The 26,392-nt window shown below is 41.4% G+C and overlaps 1 protein-coding gene across 1 annotated transcript in view; it reads left to right on the forward strand.

Annotated features, from left to right (window-relative positions):
- Nucleotides 1-26,392, forward strand: part of CRPPA (CDP-L-ribitol pyrophosphorylase A) — an 83,915-nt gene that overhangs the window by 37,579 nt on the left and 19,944 nt on the right. The window contains exons 4-9 of the mRNA XM_056857086.1: nucleotides 1,910-2,014; nucleotides 4,188-4,233; nucleotides 15,480-15,577; nucleotides 16,580-16,672; nucleotides 17,985-18,077; nucleotides 18,798-18,920. Coding sequence (XP_056713064.1) covers nucleotides 1,910-2,014; nucleotides 4,188-4,233; nucleotides 15,480-15,577; nucleotides 16,580-16,672; nucleotides 17,985-18,077; nucleotides 18,798-18,920 — 558 coding nt within the window. The remainder of the gene's footprint in view (nucleotides 1-1,909; nucleotides 2,015-4,187; nucleotides 4,234-15,479; nucleotides 15,578-16,579; nucleotides 16,673-17,984; nucleotides 18,078-18,797; nucleotides 18,921-26,392) is intronic.

Here is a 26,392-nt window from a genome sequence, read left to right on the forward strand (position 1 = left end):
CTGAGGGTTTCCCTCTAGGGGTGGTGCCCAAGAAGACTTCTTTACTGTACATAATTATATCTTTGGTTGCCAAGCCAAGATATCATGTTATAATGAATAGGTGCTTTGCTAGTTATTTTAGTTTGACAAACTTGTTAGTTTATACTCCTGTTGTTGTGGAAGACTCTGCAAGGTTTTCAGCCTTGAATTTTTTTGCTGTGGTTATGCTATGGTTAGGTGCATACAGAAAAACCTTTAGATTAATTTGTACACTTGGGGACTGCAAGGACTTGTGGGAGGCATTTAATTTTCCCTCCCCCCCCACTATTTCCTCCTTATCTTTTCTGAATTCCCCCATAGTGTCTCCCCCTTTCCTTTTTCCTTCTCTCCTTCTAGTTTTACCAACTTCCAGGTGGGGCCTGGAGATCTCCTGGAATCACAATAAATCTCCCAACAACAGAGATTAGTTCCCCCTTAGGGTTGAATGGTATAGAACCCTCAAGGACTTGTGGGGTGGCACATCACTTTCCCCTGTATTCCCCTCCCACCACTATGTCCTCTTTCCGCCCTCATGACAACCCTCATATCCCTTTCCCTGCCTCATTCTCTCCTTGTCAGCCATTCACCAACCTACCTTTTATCTCCCTCCCATCTTCAGCTATATTTATTATTTATTTACTTAATTTTACCTCACCTTTCTCCACAGTGAGGATCAAAGCAGTTTACATTATTCTCCTCTTCTCCTTTTTATCTGCACAACAACCCTGTGAGGTAGGCTAGGCTGAAAGTATGTGATAGGCCTAAAATCATCCAATTAGCTTCCACACCAAGATGGGGATTTGAACCTGGATCTTACAGACCCTACTCCAAAGCTCTCTCTTACACCACACTGGCTTTCATAGTGTGGCTCCTACTGAACAGTAGCAAGCAGCCAGGCCTAGTTGAGTCATGGAAGTCAGGTGGCATCAAGTCACCCAGAGGTTTCTGCCAGGCCTAGGGTTGCTAACCTCCAGATGGGACCTGGAGATCTGGAATTACAACTGAACTCCAGATGACAGAGATCTGTCCCTCTGGATAAAATGACTGCTTTGGAGGGTGGACTCTGTGGCCATATATCCATCTGAGCCCTTCCCAAACCCTGCCCTCCTCAGACTCCACCCCAAAATGTCCAGGAATTTCCCAACCTGGAACTTGCAACCCTAGTCAGGCCTGGCCCCAATACGCCCTCCTTAAAGGCCAACATAGGCTTGGAAAGGGCTCTGCCTCCTCCCCTTTGCTTTTACTCACAGAACCAAACCATGAAGGCTTTGATTGCCTAGCAAAGGCCATTGAGGGAATCCATTGCTTAAAGCTACAGGCGCTCCTTTTAACATTTTTGGATTTTTTTTCATCCCACCCCAATGTTTTTTTGTTTGTTTGTTACGATTTCAGATTTTTCTGCAAACCTGGGACCCTTTTCAGTTTTGTAGAACTGGTTTGCCTGTTCACAGGTTTAGTCACTGGATTTAAGTATCCAAAGATTTGGCTGACATTGCTATTAGATTATAAGATTTCTTTATTCTTGTTAATTAATATTACATTTCTTCCCAATATTTTACAAATGAAATATTGAGGGTGTGTGTGGGTGTACTACTGTGCCAAGTTTAGAAAATCTATTAAGAAATCAAAGGCCTAGAAAGCCATTATGTGTAATTATCAGTTGGTACAGCTGACAGAGGACTAATCCAAATGCTATGAAGTGCTAAATATTTTGGGTCAGGAAATAATCTACTGCTTTATGGCTTTCTATGGTTATTTCTGTGTTTTACCTGCTGAGATTGGCTGTCACTCCTACTGTAGCACACGTAATACATAGCTTTTAAATTAAAATGTTGTATTTTATATACATGTATTCTCTAGACTACAGTTTATTTGTAAACATTTCTTACAGTGTAATGACTATGACCTGGATTATGGAACAGAATGTTTGCATCTGGCTCTAAAGTACAGCAAAACAACGGCTAAACTCATTGAAGGCCCTTCAGACCTATGGAAGGTAGGAGCAATAGTTTGTTGTATAAGGGAAGCTTTTGAAATGATATTGGTCAAGGAGATGATGGATGCACCTCTCAATTTATGAGGGTTGGAACTTACAGATTTTCCACTGGTAGAAGAGGAAGGAGAGGCAGTTTCATCAGATTCTCCTCCTCACTGAAGCCATCTGGCTTTTTGTCTACAAAGAGTTCTGCAACCTATGGCAATGCTGCTGCGGGATGGATGGTCAGCGACTTACAACCCATTTGTAAAAGGGGGGCGAAAGAGGATAGGAGCTGGCGTGACCCCGGTGCTAGCGTAGATGTTACCTACGCTGTCAAAATGGGGATCTACGCCGGTGCAGGGAAACATATGCTGGCGGGGGAGGGGGAGCAGTGCGGCAGTGCCTCGCCTGGGCGTCACCAGATCTCTGGTGTAAGGGCTCCCGCCGGCGTCCAAAGAGCATTCCTGGGCATCCAGGGGAGCTAACCCCTTTTGTGATGGGAACACCCCCTTTTGCAGGCACGAAGGTACAACTATGAAAAGCCTGGCATAGCTCCGTGAAACGCATCTCCCCACTGCGCTGCTGCGAGCCTCTCAGGAAGCGGCGTAGCTGTGGTCTCTGGCTGCTCCAACAACCCCCCCTTCAGGATTGTGCTGTTAGAAGTAGGCTACCCTTGTACATTCCTGTTTGACCCATTCAGGTTGTTCTTGGAGAAAATTCTTTCTTTCCCAGGTAGGCTTCAGGAGAGAAGGTGTAGGGCAGTGGTTCAAGTGATGAAGTCTTGAACCTGATAATACTCAAAGGTTTTGAAATGTTAAAGGTTAAGAGTATCAATATGTATAACTTGCTGGCATAAGCTGCGCTTAAATGTTGATCTTAAGCAGTGTTCCTTTACATTTCCTATAAAAAAACACAGGAACAATTGATTTCTGGAGAGAGAGAAAAAGCAAAAAATCTGATCCTGATATTGAGGAGCCACCTAAATGAAATGTTTACCACCGTGTGGCAGATATATTGTATACAGTGTGTGGTTATAGTGCACAACAGAGCAGTAAACACTGGAAAGTGTCATATTATGCTTGTTTGTTTTTTCACTGTTTACATGTGACTTCTCAGTTATCAGGAACTATACATTTCTGGCAATGACATTGAGCATGTGGAATATGGGGCAATGCAATAGTGATTGCCCAAAAATGAAAGGATAGGTTTGCTCTATAGGTGATGCACTTGCTCCCTTAAAACTAACCCACACACACACACACCCTTAGATGAGAAAGTTTCTCAAGATTCCTATTTTAAATTTAATCTGGGATCATGAGCCTTGTGCAAGGCACTCAGGGTCAGCATGTTTCCCTGGGGATTCCTGATGCGGATTTTGTTATCCCTTCCTAATTTAATCTTTCATCCTTTCATTTTTTCTTCTTCCTTCTGACTTATATTTCCAAGTAATTGGTTTGCCATTTCCCCAGTGGCAATCCCATATTTGAAAACAGAGAAAGAATCAGTAGCATTCTCTTCAAGAAGCTCTTGGCTAGATATTTATATCCTAATTGTACAGCTTGGATTGATGCTTTCCTATGTTTCTGTATGTAATCAGTACAAAAAGGTTTTAGCTATAAATCACCTTAATACTTTTTAGCTCAGAACTGACCATAGTTTAGATAATTGTGGGAGCAATCCAAAACAGGTCCACTCAGTAGTAAAGTCCCATGTTATTCAGTGGGACTTACTCCCAGGGAAGTGTCATTTTGGATTGCAGCCTAGGGCTTCCACATATCTAGTGGTTGTTAAAAGAGATAGCTTTCTTAACTCTAGGTGATGCTGATTATGTCATACAGAAACTCCTTTTATATGAAAATGCAGTTGACAGATTTTATCTAAGTATGTTTTTACAGAATGAATGAGATAAGTATTTAAGGTAAAGTAAATCTCCCGCTTCTTGCAGGTTTTCAAAGAGAATGATTTAGAATTAATTGTATTAGATTTAAAAGCTTGATGAAAAAATGTCTTACGTTTTTAGCATATATTTTTTTTCTTGTGATTTCTTTTGCTACTAGCTATAATTAAGAAATTGACAATATTATCAGTTAGCGGTCTTTCAGTGTGAACAGCTGTCCTTGGGCACCACTTTTATTTATTTATTACATTTTTCTCATTCTGTTAAGCTTAATTAACTTTATCTGCCCTTTAGGTGACCTACAAGCAGGATCTGTATGCAGCTGAATCTTTAATTAAGGGTATGTTTCTGTCCTTGTGCCTGTTGGCTCAAATAGCCAAGCTGAAATCTTAATTTTGCATTGAAACAGCTTAAATTCTAATAGATAAATTATAAAGCCATATAGATCACTTCAGCTAATTCCTTTACAAATGCATGGTTTTAAATGAGGGTGTGAAAAGATGTTGAATAGCCTCTTATTTATTTACTTTATTTATATCCCGCCTTTCTCCCCAACAAGGACCCAAAGCAGCCTAAATTGTTTTGCTCTCCTCCTTTTTATCCCCACGACAACCCTGCGAGGTAGGTTAGGCTGAGAGTGGGTGACCCAGTGAGCTTTCATGACAGAGTGGAGATTCGAACCTAGGTATCCCAGATCCTAGTCCGGTACTTTAACCACTACACCACACTGGTGCTTTTTAAACCTTCTGGTATCATCTCTGGAATAGGGTCAGTAAATGTTCTTTTTTAAACTTAGTCCAATCCAAGGGGCAACAAAGCCACAGGAAGTAAATACCCAAGATGGTTGGCAGGGCTTTGCTCTTTTCCCCTGAATGATTATAAGTGGTATGAAAGTTGTCATTGTACTTGATGCTACATATCGAGGCTGCTGCAAGGAAGTTCTACTGTGTTAGATACTGTTGCCAGTACTTTCCTGAGGGGGCTTTATTGTGTAGATGTGCGTTTACTCGTTCTTTTTGGGTCCTCTAATTTTGAGGTTAAGACATCCAAGTAGCCACCAGTTTCCTTTTTCAAGCTTTCTCCAGCTTCATTCACGCATCTCAATAGTTACTTAATTTTGCTTGGTTTTATCGTGATCCTAGATCAGCCAGCAATAACGTAATCAACAGAGTCAACAACACACATGGCACATGTTTGCATAATGTTTAATTACAAAAAAATAAATAGTTCTTTAAACATCTTCAAGATTAAAAGAAAACCCATAGCCTTGTTAAACTACATGTTCATCTTTGTTCTTCCACGCAGTCTTGCATCGAGACTGCGCAGGCTGGCCACAGAGGAGAACTTTCTAGTCACAAGGAACTGGAGAGGCTGCTCCTCCCACCTGGCACCTGGCACCTGAGGAGGTGTTTCCCGCCAAAACTGTTGCGCTCTGAGAGGGAGCGGTGCCCTTTCCCCTCAGTTTTATCTTTGCCGCCGACCGGAGAGGTTCTTTTCTAGAGTGCTGTTCGTATTTCTTCCTTCTTACCTGTTATTTTGGCATCCTTTGCAAGATTTGTGATTTTGTTGTGTTCAATATGGCACAAAAAGCCTTAGTTTAAAAGTGTGCCCATGGGTGGAATGAAAATGACTCACTCCGACTAGCACTCTTTATTTCTTCTTTGCCTCGGTGAGTCTCATAATGTTGGGGCGTGCCAACTCTGCCAACAATTCACTCCCAAAGCTAAAAGCGACAGGGTTTCCAGGCTAAAAGATGTCCTTTGAGAAAGCCCTCACCAGCTAAGAAACCCTGGCAACCTAAAAACATCTGCCGCATGTATGCATCCATCCTCCTTGAAATTAGTCTCCTCCCATTGATCTATACTGGTGTTGGGTCCACCAGGACGTCAACTCTGGTCCTCAGTTCCGGCTTCGTCACACCATAGCGCCTTGGAATCTCCCCCTAAAAAAATCCAAGTCAAAGTGTAAACACTAGGTTAAGTCATTGGTTCTGCACTGTCAGAAAGAACCCGAGCCTGTGCCCTTGGTTCTGGAACCAACTGCATCGGAACTGATCATGCTTGATGAGGACCCAGCGCTATTACGACTTTCTCGTACACCATCTCCACACCTGCAGGATCCAGAGGAGTCCTTCTTGGAGGGTGAACTTCATCAGAAACTACTTCTACTTCTTAAGGTTCCGAAGAGATCGCAGTCCATTTCATCTGAATCGGCACCATACAATGTTCCATGGCCAGCTTATCCTTATGCACTATCTCCAGCTTACAGTTCTGGATGGGGGGAGGGGTGTCTATTCATAACAAATGCCACAGCTGCTCTTGGTTCCATTTGGATCCCATCCAATTTTTTTGGTTCCATCAGTCCAGGATCTAGCACTGCCTCATGCCTCTAATGGAGATGATGGAGAAGAGGTTTCTTGGTCAGATACTGTTTCCAAATTCCCTTCGGATCCCTTCCCAGATGAAGCAGTAACAGACACTACAGCAGTCTCCCCAAATGAAGATTTGCGCCTTTATTAAAATCCTTAGAAATGGATGTATGCTCTTCTAACACCAAGCCTAAGAGCAAACCTTTGTCTTGTACTCTGATACTCCTGCCTCTGTGGCTTTTCCAATGTTGGAGGACTTTCTAGACATTGCCACATCTCTATGGGGAAAGACTGTTTCTATCCCATCTACCTCACGTAAGGTAGACAACATGTACAAGGTATGGCGGTATGTCAGGAAGACTGTACATTCCTCTTCACACATCCACCACCTTCCTCCCTTGTGGTTGATGAGGTCCAGGTCCAGATGAGACAAGGCATACATTCAACACCTTCTGACAAGGATGGCCGCAAACGTGATGCCCTTAGTCGCAGGGGTTACTCTTCAGCTGCCCTCAATATGAGAATTGTCAGTTATCAAGAGATCTTGGAGGTCTAACTGCTCTTTTCTTGGGAGTGCAAGTAAACCTGTGTAGACCTAATCCCTAAAGACAAGTGTAGCTTGGCTAAAGTGTTGCAAGCTGAGACAATAAAGTTATCAAAACAGCAAATGAACACTGGATGCCATATAATGGACTGTTCTGCATGAGCCATTGCCTCATCCGTCACCCTCCGTCATCATGGTTGGCTGAGATCCACAGAGTTGCCACCTGAAATGAAGTCAAATGTTGACTTACCTTTTGAAGGATCCTCCTAATTCTCTGAAAAGACTGATGATACACTGGCTCAAATCAAAAAGAACATACAGCCAGATCACTGGTGGTGATATCTGTATCTATACAGCTATAGATGTGTGTGTGTGTGAAGTGCCGTCAAGTCGCAGCTGACTTATGGCAACCCCTTTTTGGGGTTTTCATGGCAAGAGACTAACAGAGGTGGTTTGCCAGTGCCTTCCTCTGCATAGCAACCCTGGTATTCCTTGGTGGTCTCCCATCCAAATACTAACCAGGGCTGACCCTTCTTAGCTTCTGAGATCTGACGAGATCAGGCTAGCCTGGGCCATCCAGGTCAGGGCAGAGATATAGATACACACTCACAAACACACACAATTTCTTTTAAGTAATTTAATCGAAAACCTTCACATATGAATGAAGGTTTTCAGTGAAATTACTTGAAAGTTCAGCATTTGTGAGTAGTAAGTCACAAGTAGTATTTATACTTTATGTAAGAATTGGAAACCAAATTAGATTGCAGTTGTTGAATTTAAGTATATCAGTTCAGCTGAAAGATTCAGTTTTAACATCTAAGACTGATTTCTGATGCATTTTCTAATCTCTCGTATATTTCTTGTTTAAAGCAATTGTAGCCTCTTCAGTCTGCATAATTTTTGTAAAAGAGTGTCTCACATCTAACAAATACAGAATTGGTTATAATAAGCCATAACCACATTGCATATTTTCTTTACACGTAGGTATGAGCACATCATCTCAATAAAGCAACACTGTGTTTGTTGCGCAGACTTGTTGTGCCCACCCAAGGTTGCGATACAAGCTCAAACTAACAAGCTATTAAAGCAGCTAAAGATGCCAAGACTAAACAAGCTGAATAATTTGCGTAAGCAAGCCAGTCTGAAACCATACGATATACCTGTGTTTATGATGAGCATTTCTTGGCAAAGAATGTCCAGACAACTTAGTAAAAACTGAAAACATCCAGATACAGCCTTTGGTTTTTATTTTCTGCCTCTACCTTTTTTGTATTTTGTTCAAGTAATCAGTCACTTGATTTCTCACATTCCAGTTTCTCTTTTTCTTAATCATATAAATTACAAGCAGGGGCCCACAAGGACTTGCAGGGGGTATCTCATTCACCTTCCCCCACTGTTCTTTCTTGCCCTTCCCTGAAAGCTTCCATAGCCTCTCCCTTTTCCTGCTTCTCTCCTTCTCACCTACCAGCAAAACCTTCCTGGCAGCCTTTAACTGGGAAAACTATGACCCAGTTGCACGGCTAAAGCTGTCAGACTGGGGCTAGTTGAATGTTGGGTAACCTGCAAGGACTTGCAAGGGGCACCTCAATTTCTCCTGTATCCCCCTCCCCACACTATTTCCTATTTTCCTGCATGCACCCACCAACCAGCCTATCTTTTATTACCCCCCTGCCTTAGGCTATATTTATTATTTATTTATTTAATGTATACCCCCTCAGTTCTCCACAATGGGGACCCAAAGAAGCTTACATCATTGCCCTCTCCTTCATTTTATCCTCACAACAACCCTGTGAGGTAGGTTAGGCTGAGAATGTATAACTGGTTCAAGGTCAACCAGTGAACTTCCATGGCAGAGTAGTGTTTAAACTTAGGTATTCCAGATCCCAGTCTGAAACTGTAACCACTACACCACGCTGGTTTTCACGGAGTAGCTGCTGTTGAAAAGTAGCAAGCGACCAGTCCTAGGTGAGTCGTGCAAGTTGTATAGTATCACGTGACCTGGTGGTTGCTGCCAGGCCTCATTCCAATGAGCTTTCTCTCAAAGGTTGAAACAAGCTTAAAAATGATCATCTCCCTTGTCTTTTACTGACAGAACTCAAGGGTTGAAAACTGACAATACTGCCGAGCAACCCCCACAAAAACCACTGCTAAGAGCTTTGGTTTTTGTGATGGTACAGGCACTGCTTCTATTATTTTGGGGCTTTTAACTCTCAAATGCCCTGAACTGGATGGCCCAGGCTAGCCTGATCTTGTCAGACCTCGGAAGCTAGAAAGGTTTGGCCCTGATAAGTACTTGGCAGTCCAGGGTTGCCATGCAGAGGCAGGCAATGGCAAACAACTTCTGTTCATCTCTTGCCTTGAAAACCCTATGGGGTCACCATAAGCCGGCCTGTGACTTGACGGAACTTTCCACTGCCAAGTTCCTGACTGTTATATTTTTTAAGATTTCAGATTTTTCTGTGAACCTGGGGCTTTTTTCAGGTCTGTAAAAAGATGTTTCTTGTTTGTTCATGGCTCCAATCTCTGGATTTAAGTATCAGATTTTGCCATGTTGAGAATTTGATACATTTAACCTATTATCTGTAGTGTCTATGAACATGTTACACTCCAAGCATAATGTATTAGGGTTATTTAACACTATTTCTTTTGAATGGAAATTAATTTTCAAGTGCCCCAAGAAATTATTCTTCTGTAAAATAGTTTTCAACACCTTTGTTGTTACAATGAGCAAATTTGCTTTTAAGCATATTATTCTTAATAGAGCACCATTCTGAAAGATTTTTCTTTTAAATTTAATGTAATACATGAGGTTAATACTATGTGTTATCAAGGAAACTCACATTTTCCCAAATGTTGGTATTTACAGGAATTGAACATACTTCAGTGCACCTTCCCCCCCCCCCCCCCGTTTCCCAAGCGCATGCCTATGCATGCCATAGCTTAGTAAGTTTTCTACTTTAGTGGAAAATCCTTTGCTGGCTTATTGTGAGTGTCTGTATACAGCAGCGGTACTATGCACATACAAGTAGTAGCAGCCACTTTCTGACTAATCAAGCTGCCATCTCATTGAAGCCCTTGCTGAGCCAGAGTAAGAAATGAGAACTGTGAAACACACGTGTTCAATCCTGGCTGAATCCTGGCTGAAAAAGAGAATAAAGGAGAGCATCTGCTTGGCGGGCAGAAGGTCCTCGGTTCAATCCCCGGCATCTCCCGTTAAAGGGACCAGGCAAGTAGGTGATGTGAAAGACCCCTGCCTGAGACCCTGGAGAGCCGCTGCCAGGCTGAGTAGACAATACTGACTTTGATGGACCAAGGGTCTGATTCAGTAGAAGTGTGTTCATGTGTTCAAAGCAACCATGCGTTTTTGCCCATTCAGAGGTGGCTTTTCCATTGCCTGCCTCTGCATAGCAACCCTGGTCTTCCTTGATTTCTTATCTAAATACTAACCAGGGCCAACCCTGTTTTGCTTGTGAGATCAGGCTAGCCTGGGCTATCCAGGTTAGGGATTATGCTGTAACCTGTATAAATGCAAATTTATACATCCATAACACTCCTCTATTGGTTTATTTTGCACTTCCTTTAAATCAGAGGCTGCCCTCTGGAAGTGAGCATGTCTCACCCCCAAATGTGGTAGTGGTGGAAAGTGCTGTCAAGTTGCAGCCGACTTATGGTGATTTTGGAGGGTTTTCAAGGCAGGAGACGTTCAGAGGTGGTTTGCCATTGCTTGCTTCTGCGTAGCAACCATGGAATTCCTTGGTAGTCTCCCATCCAAGATCTGACTGATTGGGCTAGCCTGGGCCATCCAGGTCAGGGCACCCGTAATGAGGCTAATCTAAAGAAAGGGTTTTGGAATTGGCTCTGCACAGCTGTAACATGAAGAGAAAGTTGATGAATACTGCAAAAATGATATGTGTTATCAAGGGGAGGGGCTGTGGCTCAGTGGTACAGCCTCTGCTTGGCATGCAGAAGGTCCCAGGTTCAATCCCTGGCATCTGTAGTTAAAGGGACTAGGCAAGTAGGTGATGTGAAAGACCCCTGCCTGAGACCCTGGAGAGCCGCTGCCGGTCTGAGTGGACAGTACTGACTTTGATGGACCCAGGGTCTGATTCAGTATAAGGCGCTTCATGTGATATACAGTGGCCCAAACTGGATTGTCCTGCTTGTTTTCCACGTTACTCAAAACCAAGCACAGCCACTTACTTTTTACAGATCCATTTAAAATGACCTAAAAAGATGATCAAGAAAATTTTGAAGTTTTAATTTTTTAAAATATTAAAGATCAGTTGGATTCACTTAATAGGATTCACTTGATTTAATGGTCCTTTGCTTTATTCTATTTGCTTTTTGAAAATATTTTACAAACGCTGCTGTGTGAATGCTACTTGTTTACATCTTTGTATCATTCCTTTTAAGAACAGTTACTTTTTCCTCTGCCTTTTCTTGCTTGCTCAGAATATCTGCAGAATCTAATTTTCCCTTGCAATATAGATCTATAAATCAGTATAAACCACAATAATTGGAAATTGCTTTAGAGATGATTAATATACCTTGATCTATATATAACTGATTCCTGTCCATTTCTTTTATACATTATTTGTTTTAAACCTTTGCAAAAATACCTATGAATTCAATAGTGTATTTCTTGTGTTTATTGTAAACTCTTGCTTATCTAGTGTTTGACTGTGATTGCTATAATTGCAGTTTTAAAAGTGGCTTAAAATAGTTCAAGAGTAACGTGTGTATCATCTGATTTTAATTATATCAGCAGAATTTGGTAATCTGTATTACAAATATAATCCTACCTATGCAAATACAGTTAATGAGTCCCAAATGCTCTAGGAAAGCTCAAACAACATTTTCTGCTGTCGGCAAAGTAAGCCGATGATAACAAGGACACATTCCATTCTGTTAAACTGAGCACTGATGTAGGTAAGAAAAACATAATGATCATTCAGATGCAGAGCATTGTGGTTGTAGTATGTAAACTGTTTAAATTTCCATCTTCAGAAAATTATTGCTTTAAAAATAAAAATTCTTTCTTTTGGCTTTTCTAAGGCTGTCTTTTGCAACCAGTGTTGGAAAATAATAGACCGCTGATCTTTTTTTTTTAAAGCATTTTTAATGCTCTTTAAGCAAAACAGGTAAGAACTTGCTACATGTGCAGACAATGTGGCGCATGTCTGTCTTTTTCATATTATTAGTCTGCAAATAGGGAAACCTCATCCTGCAGTTAGAATGACTCATTTAGAAAGATAGTTAGAAACCAGGTAGTACAAAAACATCCTTAAAAATTCTCTTTAAGGACTTCTGCCCCTAGGGCAAGTATATCTTTGAACCTCTAGTTGAAACATGTAAACATTCTGCCTGCCTTTCAGGTATTATACCTTGAAATATACATCCAAAATAGGTGGGAAACAGGAATCTTTTTAAAGAACTCTTGCTCTGATTTGTATACTTATTTAACTGCTGAAATTCTTAGGGCGCAATGAGCCCAAGTTCAAGTTTGGAAGTGGCAACAAATTTTAGCCTCACTTTTTGAAATTGGCTGCTAATTGGTGTGTTCTGTGGGACTGGCCCTAAGCAATAAACCACTTAGGGTGCCCTGCTTTGACATGCCACCTCTAAAGCAATTGCTCATTATTCTGCAGCCAAGTGATTTGCTATCCAAACAATCCTTCTGAGTGTTATCCTTAGTTGCACTGCATTGGCAGTAAAGCATCTCCAGCAGTACGGACAACCACTGCTCTCTCCACCTCTGCAGTTTGAAAGAACTGGAATGGAGTGCAGATGTGCAGCGCATAATTAAGTGCCTAGCAGTGCAGCCCTGAGCAGGAGTTACACCTTTCTAAGCCCCCTAATCTCTGTAGCCTTGTGGTAAAACATGCCATTAAGTCACAGCCAACTGTTGGCGACCCTGAAGGGTTTTCAAGGTAAGAGATGTTCAGAGGTGGTTTACCATTGCCTTCCTCTGCATAGTGACCCTGGACTTCCTTGGTGGTCTATCATCCAAATACTAACCAGGGGCAACCCTGCTTATCTTCAGAGATCTGTCAAAATTGGAGTAGTCTGGGCCATCCAGGTCAGTGGCCTTAGAAGGGTATAGTTCTGCTTAGGATTGCACTGAAAAGTACTAAATAAAATCAACGCTCATCAGTACTTCACATAGTCAGCAATTGTAGCCCATCATAAGAAGGTAAAGGAGACACATCTGTGCAGCCAAAGCTGTTTTGAACCTATTTAGTCCACTGCCGTGTTTGGAATGGACTGTTCTCGTTTCAGTTTGAAACTGGGCATATGATCTTCTGAGTAATGGGTTCTAAAAATTGTAGTAAAATATCTGGGTGTGTGTACACTTGTCCCTGCGTTTAGTATGACTTGTCAAAAACTGCACTTTCATTACTAGATCTGTTTCAATGTTAGAAATCTGTATGTTTGAATGGAGATGGGTTGGGGCAGATGGTTACAAGAGTAAGAGCAAGACAGCAGCTTTCTATTATCAGATATTAATTTTGTTTTCATTTTAGAGTTTGTGCTTCTGAAATATATTTTATATGTACAGTACCAAAAAAGCTGTATAATTATCATTGTCTAGAAACCCAACTCTCTGCATCCAACACGTGTTTGTCCAGGTGTCTTACTGAGCATGCAAAGGCTGATGGGATCAGTTTGCATGCAACCCTGAACAACATTTTTGACATTACTGCATGGAGCCTTTTGGCTCACATCCTCCCTCTTTCCCCTATGCCTCTTCCTTCACGCATGTTCATGTTTCTTCCCTTTGCTGATTTCAAACTATGGCTTGTTCATTGCATCTCAAAGAGGAAAACAATGGTCTGCAAAAATGACTGATGGGAAAACAAAGTTTGCCCCACCATAAAAGTGTATCAGATGGTTCTGGAACTGTGTTGTCAGAATCGAAGGAAAGAGACAATGATATCTTTCTGGGAACAGGGAACCAGTATTCCTTTGTTTCCTGGACTCCTGCTGTTCTTCAGTGGGAGTTCTTAGTGGAGTGGCTGCTTCAGTGACGGTCTTCTGCACTGGTTCTAGAACCTAGGCCTCCTCTCTCTAGTTGGAGGAGTCATGCGCTTGACAGTTACTGAGAATATGAAGAAATTCAAATGAAAAGCATTGTGCTAAATATATCGAGTGCTGCAGTTATCAGGTGCAGATCATGCTTGTATAAGCAAGCTCTGAGAATGCCTGCATGTTTTCTTTTTGTTGTGGCAGAGTATAGTCCTCTAGGTTTATAGACTCAGGGCACACTGAGCATGGGAAAGGCAGCATAAATATTTTTGAAATAAAATTTAAAAGGCAGCTCCACAGGAGCTTGCAATGTAGCAGGAGGGCTGCACAACTCACTGGAGAATCCGAACCCATGGGTTGAGGACTATAGAGGGCTGAGTATTTCCTGGCAGTTGAAACTGGTTTGAACCTCAGTTTGTACATAGTTCATCCTGAAGCATGATTGAGATACCAGGTTTTTCATGCATATTGATTTTGCCACTGTAAACAACAGCTTGGGCTTGTTTTTCTTTCATACTGACACCTGAAAGTGACCAACAATGACAACTTTGTACAGTGGCAGATTCTATTAGAAATGGTACTTGAGGTGGAAGCACCTAATGTGTGGATTTGATAGTTTATGGCTAGATTTCCCACAGTATTACATCATAAAACATCGACTGGTGAGTTAAAACATTATTCCCCCCCACAAAAACCCACCCATGCCTCACTCACCGATAGTTAATTGCAAAATTAAGGTTACCTATACAATAGATAGCTGAAATTTTGTACACCAGACATTGGTCATGAAATGTACCCCTGAATGGTTAAAGTCGCTCAACAGAAACAAAACAAATTTATTACATCTGTAGCCCAGAACGTCGCAACTATTAGAAAATGCAACATTTTAAATTCCTTCACTGGGAACATAAAACATGATGCTTATCTCCATAACCAAGACCACCACTTGAGCACAAGGCAGGCTAACACACACAAGATGGAAAATTATCGCCTGGCAAATAGCATTCTAGGAAGTGTCTGTTAAAGGGACATGACAGTTTTTTCTCCATGCCAGGTCTCTCTGGTCATCTTCAGAGGCCCCACTTCGGTTGCTCCCACCATCTGAGGCTAGATGGGTGGCGACAGAGAAAGGGCTTTCTCAGTCGTGACACCAAAACTTTGGAACCCCTCCCCAGAGAGATTTGTCTGCCCCCCCCATTGGTATCTTCCGCTAGTGGCTGAAGACTTTTTAGTTTCTTTTGGCATACCCCCAATAACTGTTATTGATCCTGGTCCTCCTCCCTGGTTCTGGTATTTTTATGTATTTTTATTGAATTATTTTATAATTTTAAATGTTTTTAATTTTTCTAATGTTTTTTGTGTGCCAGCTTGGGGACTTGATCGGGTGGAAAGGCAGTACAAATATTTTTTAAATAAAATAAATCCCATTCCGTGTGTGTGTGTGTGTGTGTGTGTGTATACACACATACACACACATACACATATGTATATGTATATATGACTCTGTGAAGAACATAGAAACTAAAACAGGTTTTCAAGCAGTGAGTAGGTAAGAGCTGTAATGTAACTCTACACGAAGGGATACTATGGAAGTGATAGTAATAAGAATCTGTGTTCTTCTCTCCTGGTTTTAAATTCTCTTTATCAGAGGCCATATCACAAGAAGTTTGTGTTATCACTGATATAAATGAAAATGCTGTGCAGGTGGGATTTCTCCTTCATGAAACGTTGAAGAGTCATGTGAAAGTAAGTATGTGTTTCTGATAACAACAGCATGTCAAAATAAAAGAAATTCCAGTTTGAAAGACTGTCAAAGTTTTTGAGCCACTGAACATAGCCTCTGTCAAGAACTTCAAGTGTAATAATTCTATGTCTGGTTGAATTGGCATCCTGGATTGGTTGGTTTTCCGTTCTTATCTTCTAGAAAATTTGCTGCTAGTCAGTAACAATTGTGTTCCACGTAGCAGAACAGCACCTCTTTTGAGTCTCATCAGGGTTGCTCGGCTCAGGTTAGGATTTTGTGAAAATGTTCTAGAGAGGATGGGTTGGTTCTTGTAGGTTATCCGGGCTGTGTAACCGTGGTCTTGGAATTTTCTTTCCTGACATTTCACCAGCAGCTGTGGCATAAGGCTTGGCTTCCTGCCCTGATAAACCTCCAGACTAACAAAGGCTACAGTCAACAATAGCCATGCAGATTTCACACATTACCAGATCATTTCAGGATACAATGCTTCCATATTAACATACCACACTCTCATTAGTACATTATCTTGATACTTACAGGACAATGATTAGCACATTATGTCTGCAGGACAGTACTCAGCTCAAACCCAACCCCTCTCTGACTCTTCCTACACACTTGACACTGAGAGACACTGTCCTTCAGTGTTACTACTCTGAAGATGCCTGCCACAGCTGCTGGCGAAATGTCAGGAAAAAAAATTCCAAGACCACGGTTACGCAGCCCGGATAACCTACAAGAACCAATGAACTCTGACCGTGAAAGCCTTCGACAATAGGATGGGTTGGCTTTGAGGACTGTATAGAAATGATTGCAACAAGCATCTGATCTGTCTTGCGGTCTTATTTTTCTTCTTCCTCTTGAATTGTTAGTGTATCTTGTTACACAAAGTAAATTATACCACAAATGGGTCACCAGTCACCACTTTCCATGATGGGTTCTTTGACATGTGAAGCATAATAATGGTTAGGAGTGGTTTCTGTAACAGTCTGTGTTTCCTTTTTCAGCAGGTTAAAAGTTTATCATCAACCCTGTGTAAAGATCACAACCATCTGCAAAATATCTTATTAGGACAGTGTTACAACTTTATTTGCATAAATGTAAGTATTGTGAAAAAAATCAATAGCAACTTCCAAGCATGTTTACAGCATCACTTCATTGTCCTTGGAAAAACTGGGCTCTTTGCAACTTTCATGGTTCACTGTCAGACTGACAAAACTCAGACCCTGGATTATAAAGAATAGATTCTGAGATAAACTAGGCCATATGTTTCATCTAGGCATCAGTTCTCTCAGTTTGATACTTAAAGTGTTGGCTGAGTGAAAGTACTGTTTGAATGTTTTATAATCAGATACACTCCATACAAAGTTGCCGTCGTTTTCCTGGCATTCAGCTAACAACATTTTGGAAAGGAACTTCTAAATCAGGACAATTACTACTTATTTAGTTTTATTTCTTGCAGTATTTTCAACTTCCTGCTCCAAATACCATACGTTTTGCAGAAAGACATTCTGTAGAATACAATATAGTTAAAGCCATCCTGTCAACGAACTCAAAGAATCTGACTGATGATAATAATGTGATTGGAAAGACATTTTTCTCTAGTCAGATTGGTTAGATGGTGGTTCTGTAGTTTTTAATCATCCATTATAGTATGCAACTTGGCTTACTTGTGATCTCCACCATTGTTTATTCACAACTGAAATGTGAGGTAAACTGTGCTACACTACCTGGATGCTGTACAGTTTGTTTATTGACATATGCAGATGATGAATAAGAAGCTTACATTTTCTGCGCCACTGTATTAATTATCTAACTGATGTAGAAGTAGGATCGGTTTTATTGAATATTATGTGTTGTTTTATTGTATATGATTTTATTGTACAAGATTGATGCAGTCAGCCACCTTGGCCAGGGATTGAGGGCAGGTTACAAATCAAATAAATAATAATAAAGCTCTCAAGGATATTGACGTATCTAGGCACACTGTTCCTCTGATGGAACAAGTTTCGCTGGTGCAGTGGGCTACAGCAGGAGGGATGAAGTCTTACTTCATGAAGGCCTTGGGTGGTTGGAAATATACACTTTTAAATTTGTTTTGCTGACGCATACCTGTTGAACAGCTTCTCTCTCTCCCCCTCCCTGTCTCCTTCCCTCCGTGGCAGTGTTTGGCCCCTCCAGTTCTGTGGCTCTTTGCTTCCTAAAACAAATTAACATTTATCAGTCAGTGCACAGAGACTCTTCTACAAAAATGGATGAACTTGTCTTGCAGAAGAGAATTGGACTTGTATGCGTTTTTGTCCCTTACATCCCTTGTGACTCTTTAGGGGGAGGAGAAAAAAATACAGCTGATTCTGCTGTGCATATGAAGGTGTGTGCATTTTTTCTTAACATGAATTTTGGTTTTCTTAGGATACACTGTCTGACTTTAAAGAAACCCAACAGCTAGTGGAAATGCTTGAAAACACAAACACTTCTCTTTTATACTCCATTGTCCTAATTTCGGTAAGGTAGTTTGTTACATTATTGTTGTTGATTTACTGATTTGAAATTTTTATCTGTTTAAAACACTTATCTGCCTGTATCTTGACTGAGCACCTCAGGACTTGAAGTGGGTAACAACAATATAAGAATAGTTTTACTGTGTGCCGCATATAACTGACTAATACAGTGAATGTCTATTTATGTGTTCATGTACCTTTAATTGAATGTGTGTGTGTAAAGTGCCGTCAAGTCACAGCCGACTTATTTCAACCCCTTATGGGGTTTTCAAGGCAAGAGACTAACAGAGGTGGTTTGCCAGTGCCTTCCTCTGTATAGCAACCCTGGACTTCCTTGGTGGTCTCCCATCCAAATACTAACCAGGGCTGACCCTGCTTAGCTTCTGAGATCTGACGAGATCAGGCTAGCCTGGGCCATCCAGGTCAGGGCTTTAATTGAATAAGGTACTCCAATTATTTTGCTGCTTGTCACTGCTTCCTCTAGCTAAAAATACAATTTAAGTAAAAATCTGAACCTCATGAACAATTAAACCTAAGTATGAAAAAAGCTGCAAAAAGAGATGTTTGTAATACTTGAGAGCTACTGGATTAGTTACATATTTATTAAATGTACAAAGGCGTTCATTGGTTCAGTTCTAAATAGCAGTCAGTAATCTTTGGCTTGAAGTTCTATTTACTTTTGAGAAATTTAAGCATTTTATGAAGGTATCCTGTCCCTTTGCAGGTACACTTGCATGTCTTAGAAGGCACACTTTGCAGCAGCGAAATGCTCAAGTTAGTTGAACTTGCCAAGGAAGTAAAAAAGAAAAATATTTTCCTGTATGGTCTCATTGTACGCTACCAACAGGTATGTACTAGAATGAATAGATATACATTATATCTGTGAATACTCTTCTTCATAATCTCAATGAATGATACCTTTTTTTAAGTGAATAAAAATCCAAACAACAAATTACCTAAGCTTTGTTTTTGTTGCCTGAATACATGTACTCTTCCAACAGTATCCATAATTTCAAGCATAAGTATATATTTTCTCATGGGATGCAATTATAAATAGAAGAAAAACTTAATTTTCTTTTTTTATTTATTTGGAAAAAGTATGTGCCACCTCTTCCAAAGCAACAGCATCAGAACAAACCATAAAAACAGTATACAGTATTACTCCGTTGTCTAAAATGATATCATAAAACAATGTTCATTCGAGAGGGCAAAGAAACAGGTTTAAAAGGATAAGCTTCTCAATTAAAGTCTGTAAACGGAAAAGACACCTAAAGCAAAGTAAGAGGTCATTCCATAGGCAAGATTTATTTACTTGATTCTGTAGAGACCATTTGAAAAGACTCTCTTCTTGGCTGTACACAAATGGTGAATCCTTAAATCTTAACCGCATACTGTGTCCTAACTTAAAGTCATTGTTGCCAGGCTTGGATTTGTTAGTAACTGCAGAATAGAATTTAGCTCTATTCATAGCTCCTTCTCTGCCTTTGGGAATTGCCCTTTTAAGACAGGGGTGGGGAACCTCAGGCCTGGGGGCCGTATGCGGCCCCCGAGGACATTTTTTGTGGCCCTTGGGAGCTCCGGGGCCCTGCTGCAGAGGTGGGGCGCAGGGTGGCCCTCCCAGAGGGTGTTCCTGGCGCCACGGTTTACAGTGGTGCTGCGGCCCTTTGGACCTCCTCTCGCCGACTGTTGAGCAGCGAGGGGGGGGGGGAAAGAGGCTGGCGGCTCCCGGTGGCAGAGCATGCATGCAGGAGCCAATTGGGCTTCGGGGGGGGGGGCTTTTGTGGACTCTGGGAAGGAAAGGGCATGGAGACTGGGGCCCGGTCGCACGGGGCTCTGTGCGCCACCGGGTGTGTGTGTGGGCAGGGGAGGCTGGGGCCCGGTCGCGTGGGGCCAGCGGGTGTGTGTGTGTGGGGGGGAAGGCTTTTCTCTCTTTTCTTCCTCTTTTTCTGTCACTCTCCTTTCTCTCCCTCTTTTTCTGTCTCTTTCTTTGTCTCCCTCCGTCCTTTTCTTTGTCTCCCTTCATCCTTTTCTTTCTTACTCCCTCTCTCTCCATTTCTTTCTCCCTTTCTCTCCCTTCCTCCCTTTTCCTCTTTCTCTGTTTTCCTTCCTCCCTTGCCGATCGACTGTGGGCTGTGCCCCCCTGGCACCTCGTTTGCTCGGGGGCACTGCTGGCTGCCCTTCTGCCTGGGAGGGGGGGTACCCTGCAGGCCTTCTCTGTGTGGCCTCCCCTGGGGTTGCCAACCTCCAGGGGGTGGCTGGAGACCTGGCAACCCTAGCCTCTTCCCCCCCCCCCACCGGGAGATCTACACCTGGTATGGCCCCCGAATGATGTCATAAATGTGCAAATGGCCCTTGGCAGGAAAAAGGTTCCCCACCCCTGTTTTAAAATGTCAATTCTTGACATTGTCCCTAATTGCAAGTTAAGTATACTTCCAGTTCGACCTCTTTGGGAGTGAATAGAGAGCGTGACAGTGAGGACAATTGTACAGTGGAAGGAAATGACGTCTTGAGAGAGGTAATCTGCACATTACCATCCTGATGTCATCAACTGAAGCAGCAGATCATAGAAATCCAAGCAACTGTGTATATATAATCTCTGTGAAACCTCTATTCATACATAGTTCTTCCTGCAAATCAAGCTGTGAGCATGGCATTGTCCTTGCACACAGTGAATGTGTGGGGTCTACCACCTCACATGTGAACCACATCTAAAGGCTCCGACAGGCACACTGTGCTCCCTGATTGGCCGTGGGTTCCATGTTTTTTTCCCAACATATTTACAAGTTTCTGACTCCCTTTCACTATTTAACTAGCTTGCTGCAGGGACTACCAAGTATAATGTGCTATTGCGGCTTTGATATAACAGTAGCTAACTTAGTATTTAAGATTTAGCAGCTGTACAACATCTTTGAGAGCCCCATGGCGCAGAGTGGTAAGCTGCAGCACTGCAGTCAAAAGCTCCACTCATGACCTGAGTTCAATGCTGACGGAAGTCGGTTTCAGGTAGCCGGCTCGAGGTTGACTCAGCCTTCCATCCTTCCGAGATCAGTAAAATGAGTACCCAGCTTGCTGGGGGTAAAGTGTAGGCAACTGGGGAAGGTAATGGCAAACCACCCCATAAACACAGTCTGCCTAGTAAACGTCAGGATGTGATGTAACCCATGGGTCAGTAATGACCTGGTGCTTGCACAAGTGACTACCTTTACCTTTACAACATTTTTTCTTTTGAAAGACAACAATTAAAGCTGTCAGTACAAACTAAAAACTAGACATTTGCATTAGCTGTTATGTAGAAATTCAAACTTGATGCTGAAAAGGCCAACTTTTCCTTAATCCATTTTTAAAGCATCCATCTAGGGTAGTGTTGTTAAAAATGTTTCATGCTTCATCAAGGGTGGTATTTCTTTTTCCTTTTTAAAAAAAGCATGCTTGTGGAAAAGGATTGAAATTAGTGGTTAATTTTGAAAGTTAAATTAGCAGCTGCTTGAAGCATTTAAAATACTGAATGCTTCTACTCTGATATTAGTGTAGTTTGATTACATTTATATCCTCTGACAAAATTGACTGGATAGAGAGGGGATTCTTTGTTTCTGAAAAACAAATGCACTCTTTTTGTATAAATTTTAGAAATGTGTTTATTTTGACCTTAAAGGAGGTCAGAGTGGAATTCACAGACTACCCCATTTTATTTTCGCAGCAACTTTGTAAGATAGGTTAGTCTGAGGGTACATAACTGAAACAGTCACCCAAAGAGTTGGATAGTTGAATAGGATATATGTTTCATTTTTATATGAATTTTGTAATGGGAAAGAAGTCCTCTTTTAGATCCTTTCCAACCATAGTTCATTGGCATTGGGAACCTAGAGCCCCAAGGCAAATTCTCATAATAGAGTCCTGTGGCCCTCATGAAGGATCTGTACCACATGAATCCTGGGAGTTCTGGCCCTCCCAGGCATATTCCCATTGTGGTGCCCCTAGAAAAAGGGCTTTGGCCTCCCATACCCATTCTGTTTGCGAGCTGTCATGGCCCCAGAGAATGCTGTTTGCTCAGTGTGGAAACTTACATTTAATGAGGGCAATGCATAAGTCTACGAACAGACCTCCCCTGACTCTTTTAAGTTCATAAAAAGGGTATTGAAGAGAGGCTGATGCTCCTTTTCCATGCAAGTCCATGGTCATGATTGGAATACAGCCCCCAGGTGTGTGTGAGGCACAGAACCCCTACCACACATGAGACACAGCAACCCGAGGACTTTGTATTGTGTGAATTGGCCCTAAGGAATTGCCAGGCTCCTAGATTAAGCCAGAGTTCAGAGGCCTGGATTCAAGGGAAGATAGTTTGAGGTTAGCATAGGCTGTAGTTTGCCATGAACTCAAAGGCTTTATTTTGAGTCGTAAAGGGGTGGTGCATTAGGCCGAGGGTCCCCCGGGTTTGTTCGTCTAACATTTGTATATGACTCAGGCTAAGGCCTGGACATCATTTGAGAGCCAGTGTTTAGTCTGAAGGAATTTAGAAAGCCAACCAAGATGGAAAGAGAAAAAGGACACATTCATTGTAACAAGTTCTACATGTTCTGGTGTTTCAATTTGGTGAGCAGCTTTCAAGAGGTCAGATAAAGGACTCCTTCCAACCCCTCATGGACACTGATATTGAATTTATGTTTCTTAAACATTTTGAGTGACTGTGGTAAATTGAACATCCTGAATTTAAGCTTATTAGCTTCAAGGCAAAGTCCTATTGATTTCCATAGAACATTATCTCCAGATAAAATAGTTTATGCAATTTGTTTTGTTGGCAGGTACATTGGCGTTGTGTGTTAAGTCAGAAGTGACTTGACGACACCTATGGCGACCCCATGAATTAATGACCTCCAAAGCATTCTATCATTAACAGTCTTGCTCAGGTTTTGCAAACTGAGGGCCGTGGCTTCCTTGATTTAGTCAATTTATCTCATGTTGGGTCTTCCTCTTTTCCTGCTTCCTTCAACTTTTCCTAGCATTACTGTATTTCCCAGTGAGTCTTGTTTTCCCATAATGTGATCAAAGTACAACAGCTTCAATTTTGTCATTAATAGCTTCTAGGGGAGAGTTCAGGCTTCATTTGATAATAGAACTCACTAATTTGTCTTTTTGGTAGTCCATGGTATTCATAAAACTCTCCTCCAATACCACATCTCAAATGAACCCACTTTCTTCATTATCCAGCTGTCTCATCCATAACTAGTAATGGGGAACAATGGCATGAATTATCTTGATCATAGTCACTAGTGACACATCCTTACACTTATGAATCTTTTCTAGCTTTTTCATGACTGCCCTTCCTAGTCTCCTTCTGATTTCTTGGTTGCAGTCTTCCTTTTGGTTGAGGATTGCCCCAAGGAATAGAAAATCTTGAATAATTTCAGTTTCCTCATTGTCCACCTTAAAGGTATTCCCCAGTAGTCATTACATTTGTCTTCTTGATGTTCAGCTGTAATCCTGCTTTGGCACTTTCTGCTTTAACCTTCATCAGTAGTTGTTTCAAGTCTTCTTTATTTTCTGCCACTAATGTGGCGTCATCTGCATATTTCAAATTGTTAATGTTTCTTCCACCAAGTTTCACTCCACCATCTAATCTATCTTTCCTTATGATATGTTCTGCATATAGATTGAAGAGATAGGGAGATAAAATGCATCCTTATCTGACTGCCAATTGGAAACCATTCTGTTTCTCCAAATTCTGTCCTAACAGTACCCTCTTGTCCAGAGTACAGGTTGCACATCAAAATAATCAGATGTTGTGGCACACTTATTTCTATTAAAACCAACCATAGATGTTCATGGGCCACACAGTCAAAAGCTTTGCTGGAATCTATGAAACGTAAGCTGATTTTCTTCTGAAATTCTTTCAAATCCTCTAGTAACTAATGTAAATTTGCAATATGATCTCTAGTACCTCTTCCTTTTCTGAACCCATCTTGAACATCTGGCACTTAGTTACTAGGCTTTAGTTAAAGACACATCCATATAGTTTGTGGAAGAAATATCTAGTGGTCTGCTGTTGTATTTGAATTTGTGTGACAAATATTTTCCTACTCTATAGTAGGAAAATAAGAACAGCTTCATAATTTATAGAATTTCCATTTCCAACTGTCTAAACCAATTATACTTGATTCTGCAGTATAACTAGAAATTAAAGTTTTTTTTGGACATCTATTTAAATAATGTTTCCTATACCCCATTCCTTCAAATATAGTGTTGTACTAATTATGAAAGGTCATTCTTTATACTAGACAGCAAGATATACAATAAATAGACTAGGTCGGGTTTGTAGCTGGCAGTTATGGTGCTGCTTGAACTTTCCATGAAAATATTTTTTTGACTAAGGAAATTTTTTTTGCATTCTGGTGTGAGTCAACCTCTGTGGTACTGTCAGTGATATTAATATTTATATTTTAGCAAAGCTTCTGCCTTTGATTTTCTGTTTCGGTATCCTTGCATATGCAGGCACCATATGCAAAGATTAAATCTCCAAAATTCAAAGGGCACATTTATGAGCTTAGGCACGAAATTATTCTTGCAATTGTTTTAGAAAGGCACTTTTGAGAGGAGAAAACAATTGCCCATGGCCATGATCTAACCATTGTTTGCTAAATCTTTGTGTTGTGCAACTAGTGGAGTTGTGTGTCCGTGAACTACTCTGTGTGTTGCCAAGAGGCAAAAAGTTCTTTTCCACTGAAACATTCAGAGGGAATAAGTGCACAAGTGGTGAAGGAAAACAGACAGTTTTATTGAAATCTCTTTAGTAATGTATAGAAAAGAAATCAATAAGTCATAAAAACGGAGAATATATCCTTCTGCCCCTTCAGTGGTCCAGGAACACCTTTAGAAGGACAGCAGGTTGACTCCTAGAACTGGCCAGTGTGCCTAGCGATGCTTGCGGTCCAGCCTTTTAAAAATATTATATGAGCAAGTTCCTACTTGCAGCACTTACAGTTGGTTGGTGGTGGATGAGACATCCTCTAAATCAAAGTTTCCCAGACTTTTTGAGTCATGGAGCACTTTTCAGGAGAGAGAAATTCATCACAGAGCACTAATTTTCACCTAGCACCTATATACTAAACCAAATGACAGCAGTATTTTTCTTTCCCATCTCTTCGCGGAGCACTAGGAGATGCTTCGCGGAGTGCCAAGTGCTCCTTGGAGGACAATTTGGGAACCTCTGCTCTACATTATTCACAATACAATAAGGCCTGATAGGACAGGACTTATTTCCCCCACTTATTTTTTATGTTGCAGGCCCACACCAGTGGCACAATTGAAAGCATTTTGCCAACAGAAAAGGTAACTGTATGGTTTTCTACCCCAGTGCAGGACAAATGTTTTACACAAAAAAGTGACATTTCAGGAAGAAAGTTGAAATGGCTTGTTTCCTGCATTTCCAGTGACAGCGTTTTGAAATTGTTTTATTGATATGAAATCCGAATAGAGGGCCTTTATTCTAGTCATAAAAAGCCAGTTACAAACCTCTGCACTGGGTTCCAGAGCAGGACTTTTATAGTGATAACCAGCTCATGAAACAAAAGCGGGGGAAACCACTTTGCAACAAATTCAACTGGCTTCTCTGAAAACTATTAAGCACTTGCTGTTCTAAACATAATGGTATTCAAAGAAAACAGCACAAAGTGTGCAGCTAATAGAAACCAGCACATCTGCTACAACAAATGAAAAACACACATTATTTGTAAGGTGAACCAGAACGCAAGTTAGTAGCGTGAAGTTAATGCATCTGAATTACTAATAAACGTTCCAGCTGATGAGTATTAGGTGCAACTGGCATTAAGAACGTAAGAAGAGCCCTGCTGGATCAGACCAGAAGTTCATTGGGAAAGAATGGGAGTCTATGCACTAAATGTCGATGGGGGGGAAAAGTACTCACAGCATACGACAGCTCTCACCTGCTTCTCAATAAGCTGGCCAGTATCCAGGATCACCCTAGGTTCTTTCCTGATCCCTCAACTGTTCTTTCCTTCAACTGTGGGCAAACCAGTCGTCTCCAAAAATATTCTCAAAAATATTGACAGTTCCTAGCTAGAAGGGGAGGGGCCGTGGCTCAGTGATAGAGCATCTTCTTGGCATACAGAAGGTTCCAGGCTCAGTCCCCGGCATCTCCAGTTAAAGGGACTAGGCAAGTGGGTTCTGTAAAAGACCTCTACCTGAGACCCTGGAGAGTCGCTGCCGGTCTGAGTAGACAATACTGACTGATGGACCGAGGGTCTGATTCAGTATAAGGCAGCTTCATGTGTTCATGTGTTCAGAATTGCCTCTGCCTTGCCTGTA

This window comes from Euleptes europaea, chromosome 11, assembly GCF_029931775.1.
Source record: "Euleptes europaea isolate rEulEur1 chromosome 11, rEulEur1.hap1, whole genome shotgun sequence".
Lineage (NCBI taxonomy): Eukaryota > Metazoa > Chordata > Lepidosauria > Squamata > Sphaerodactylidae > Euleptes > Euleptes europaea.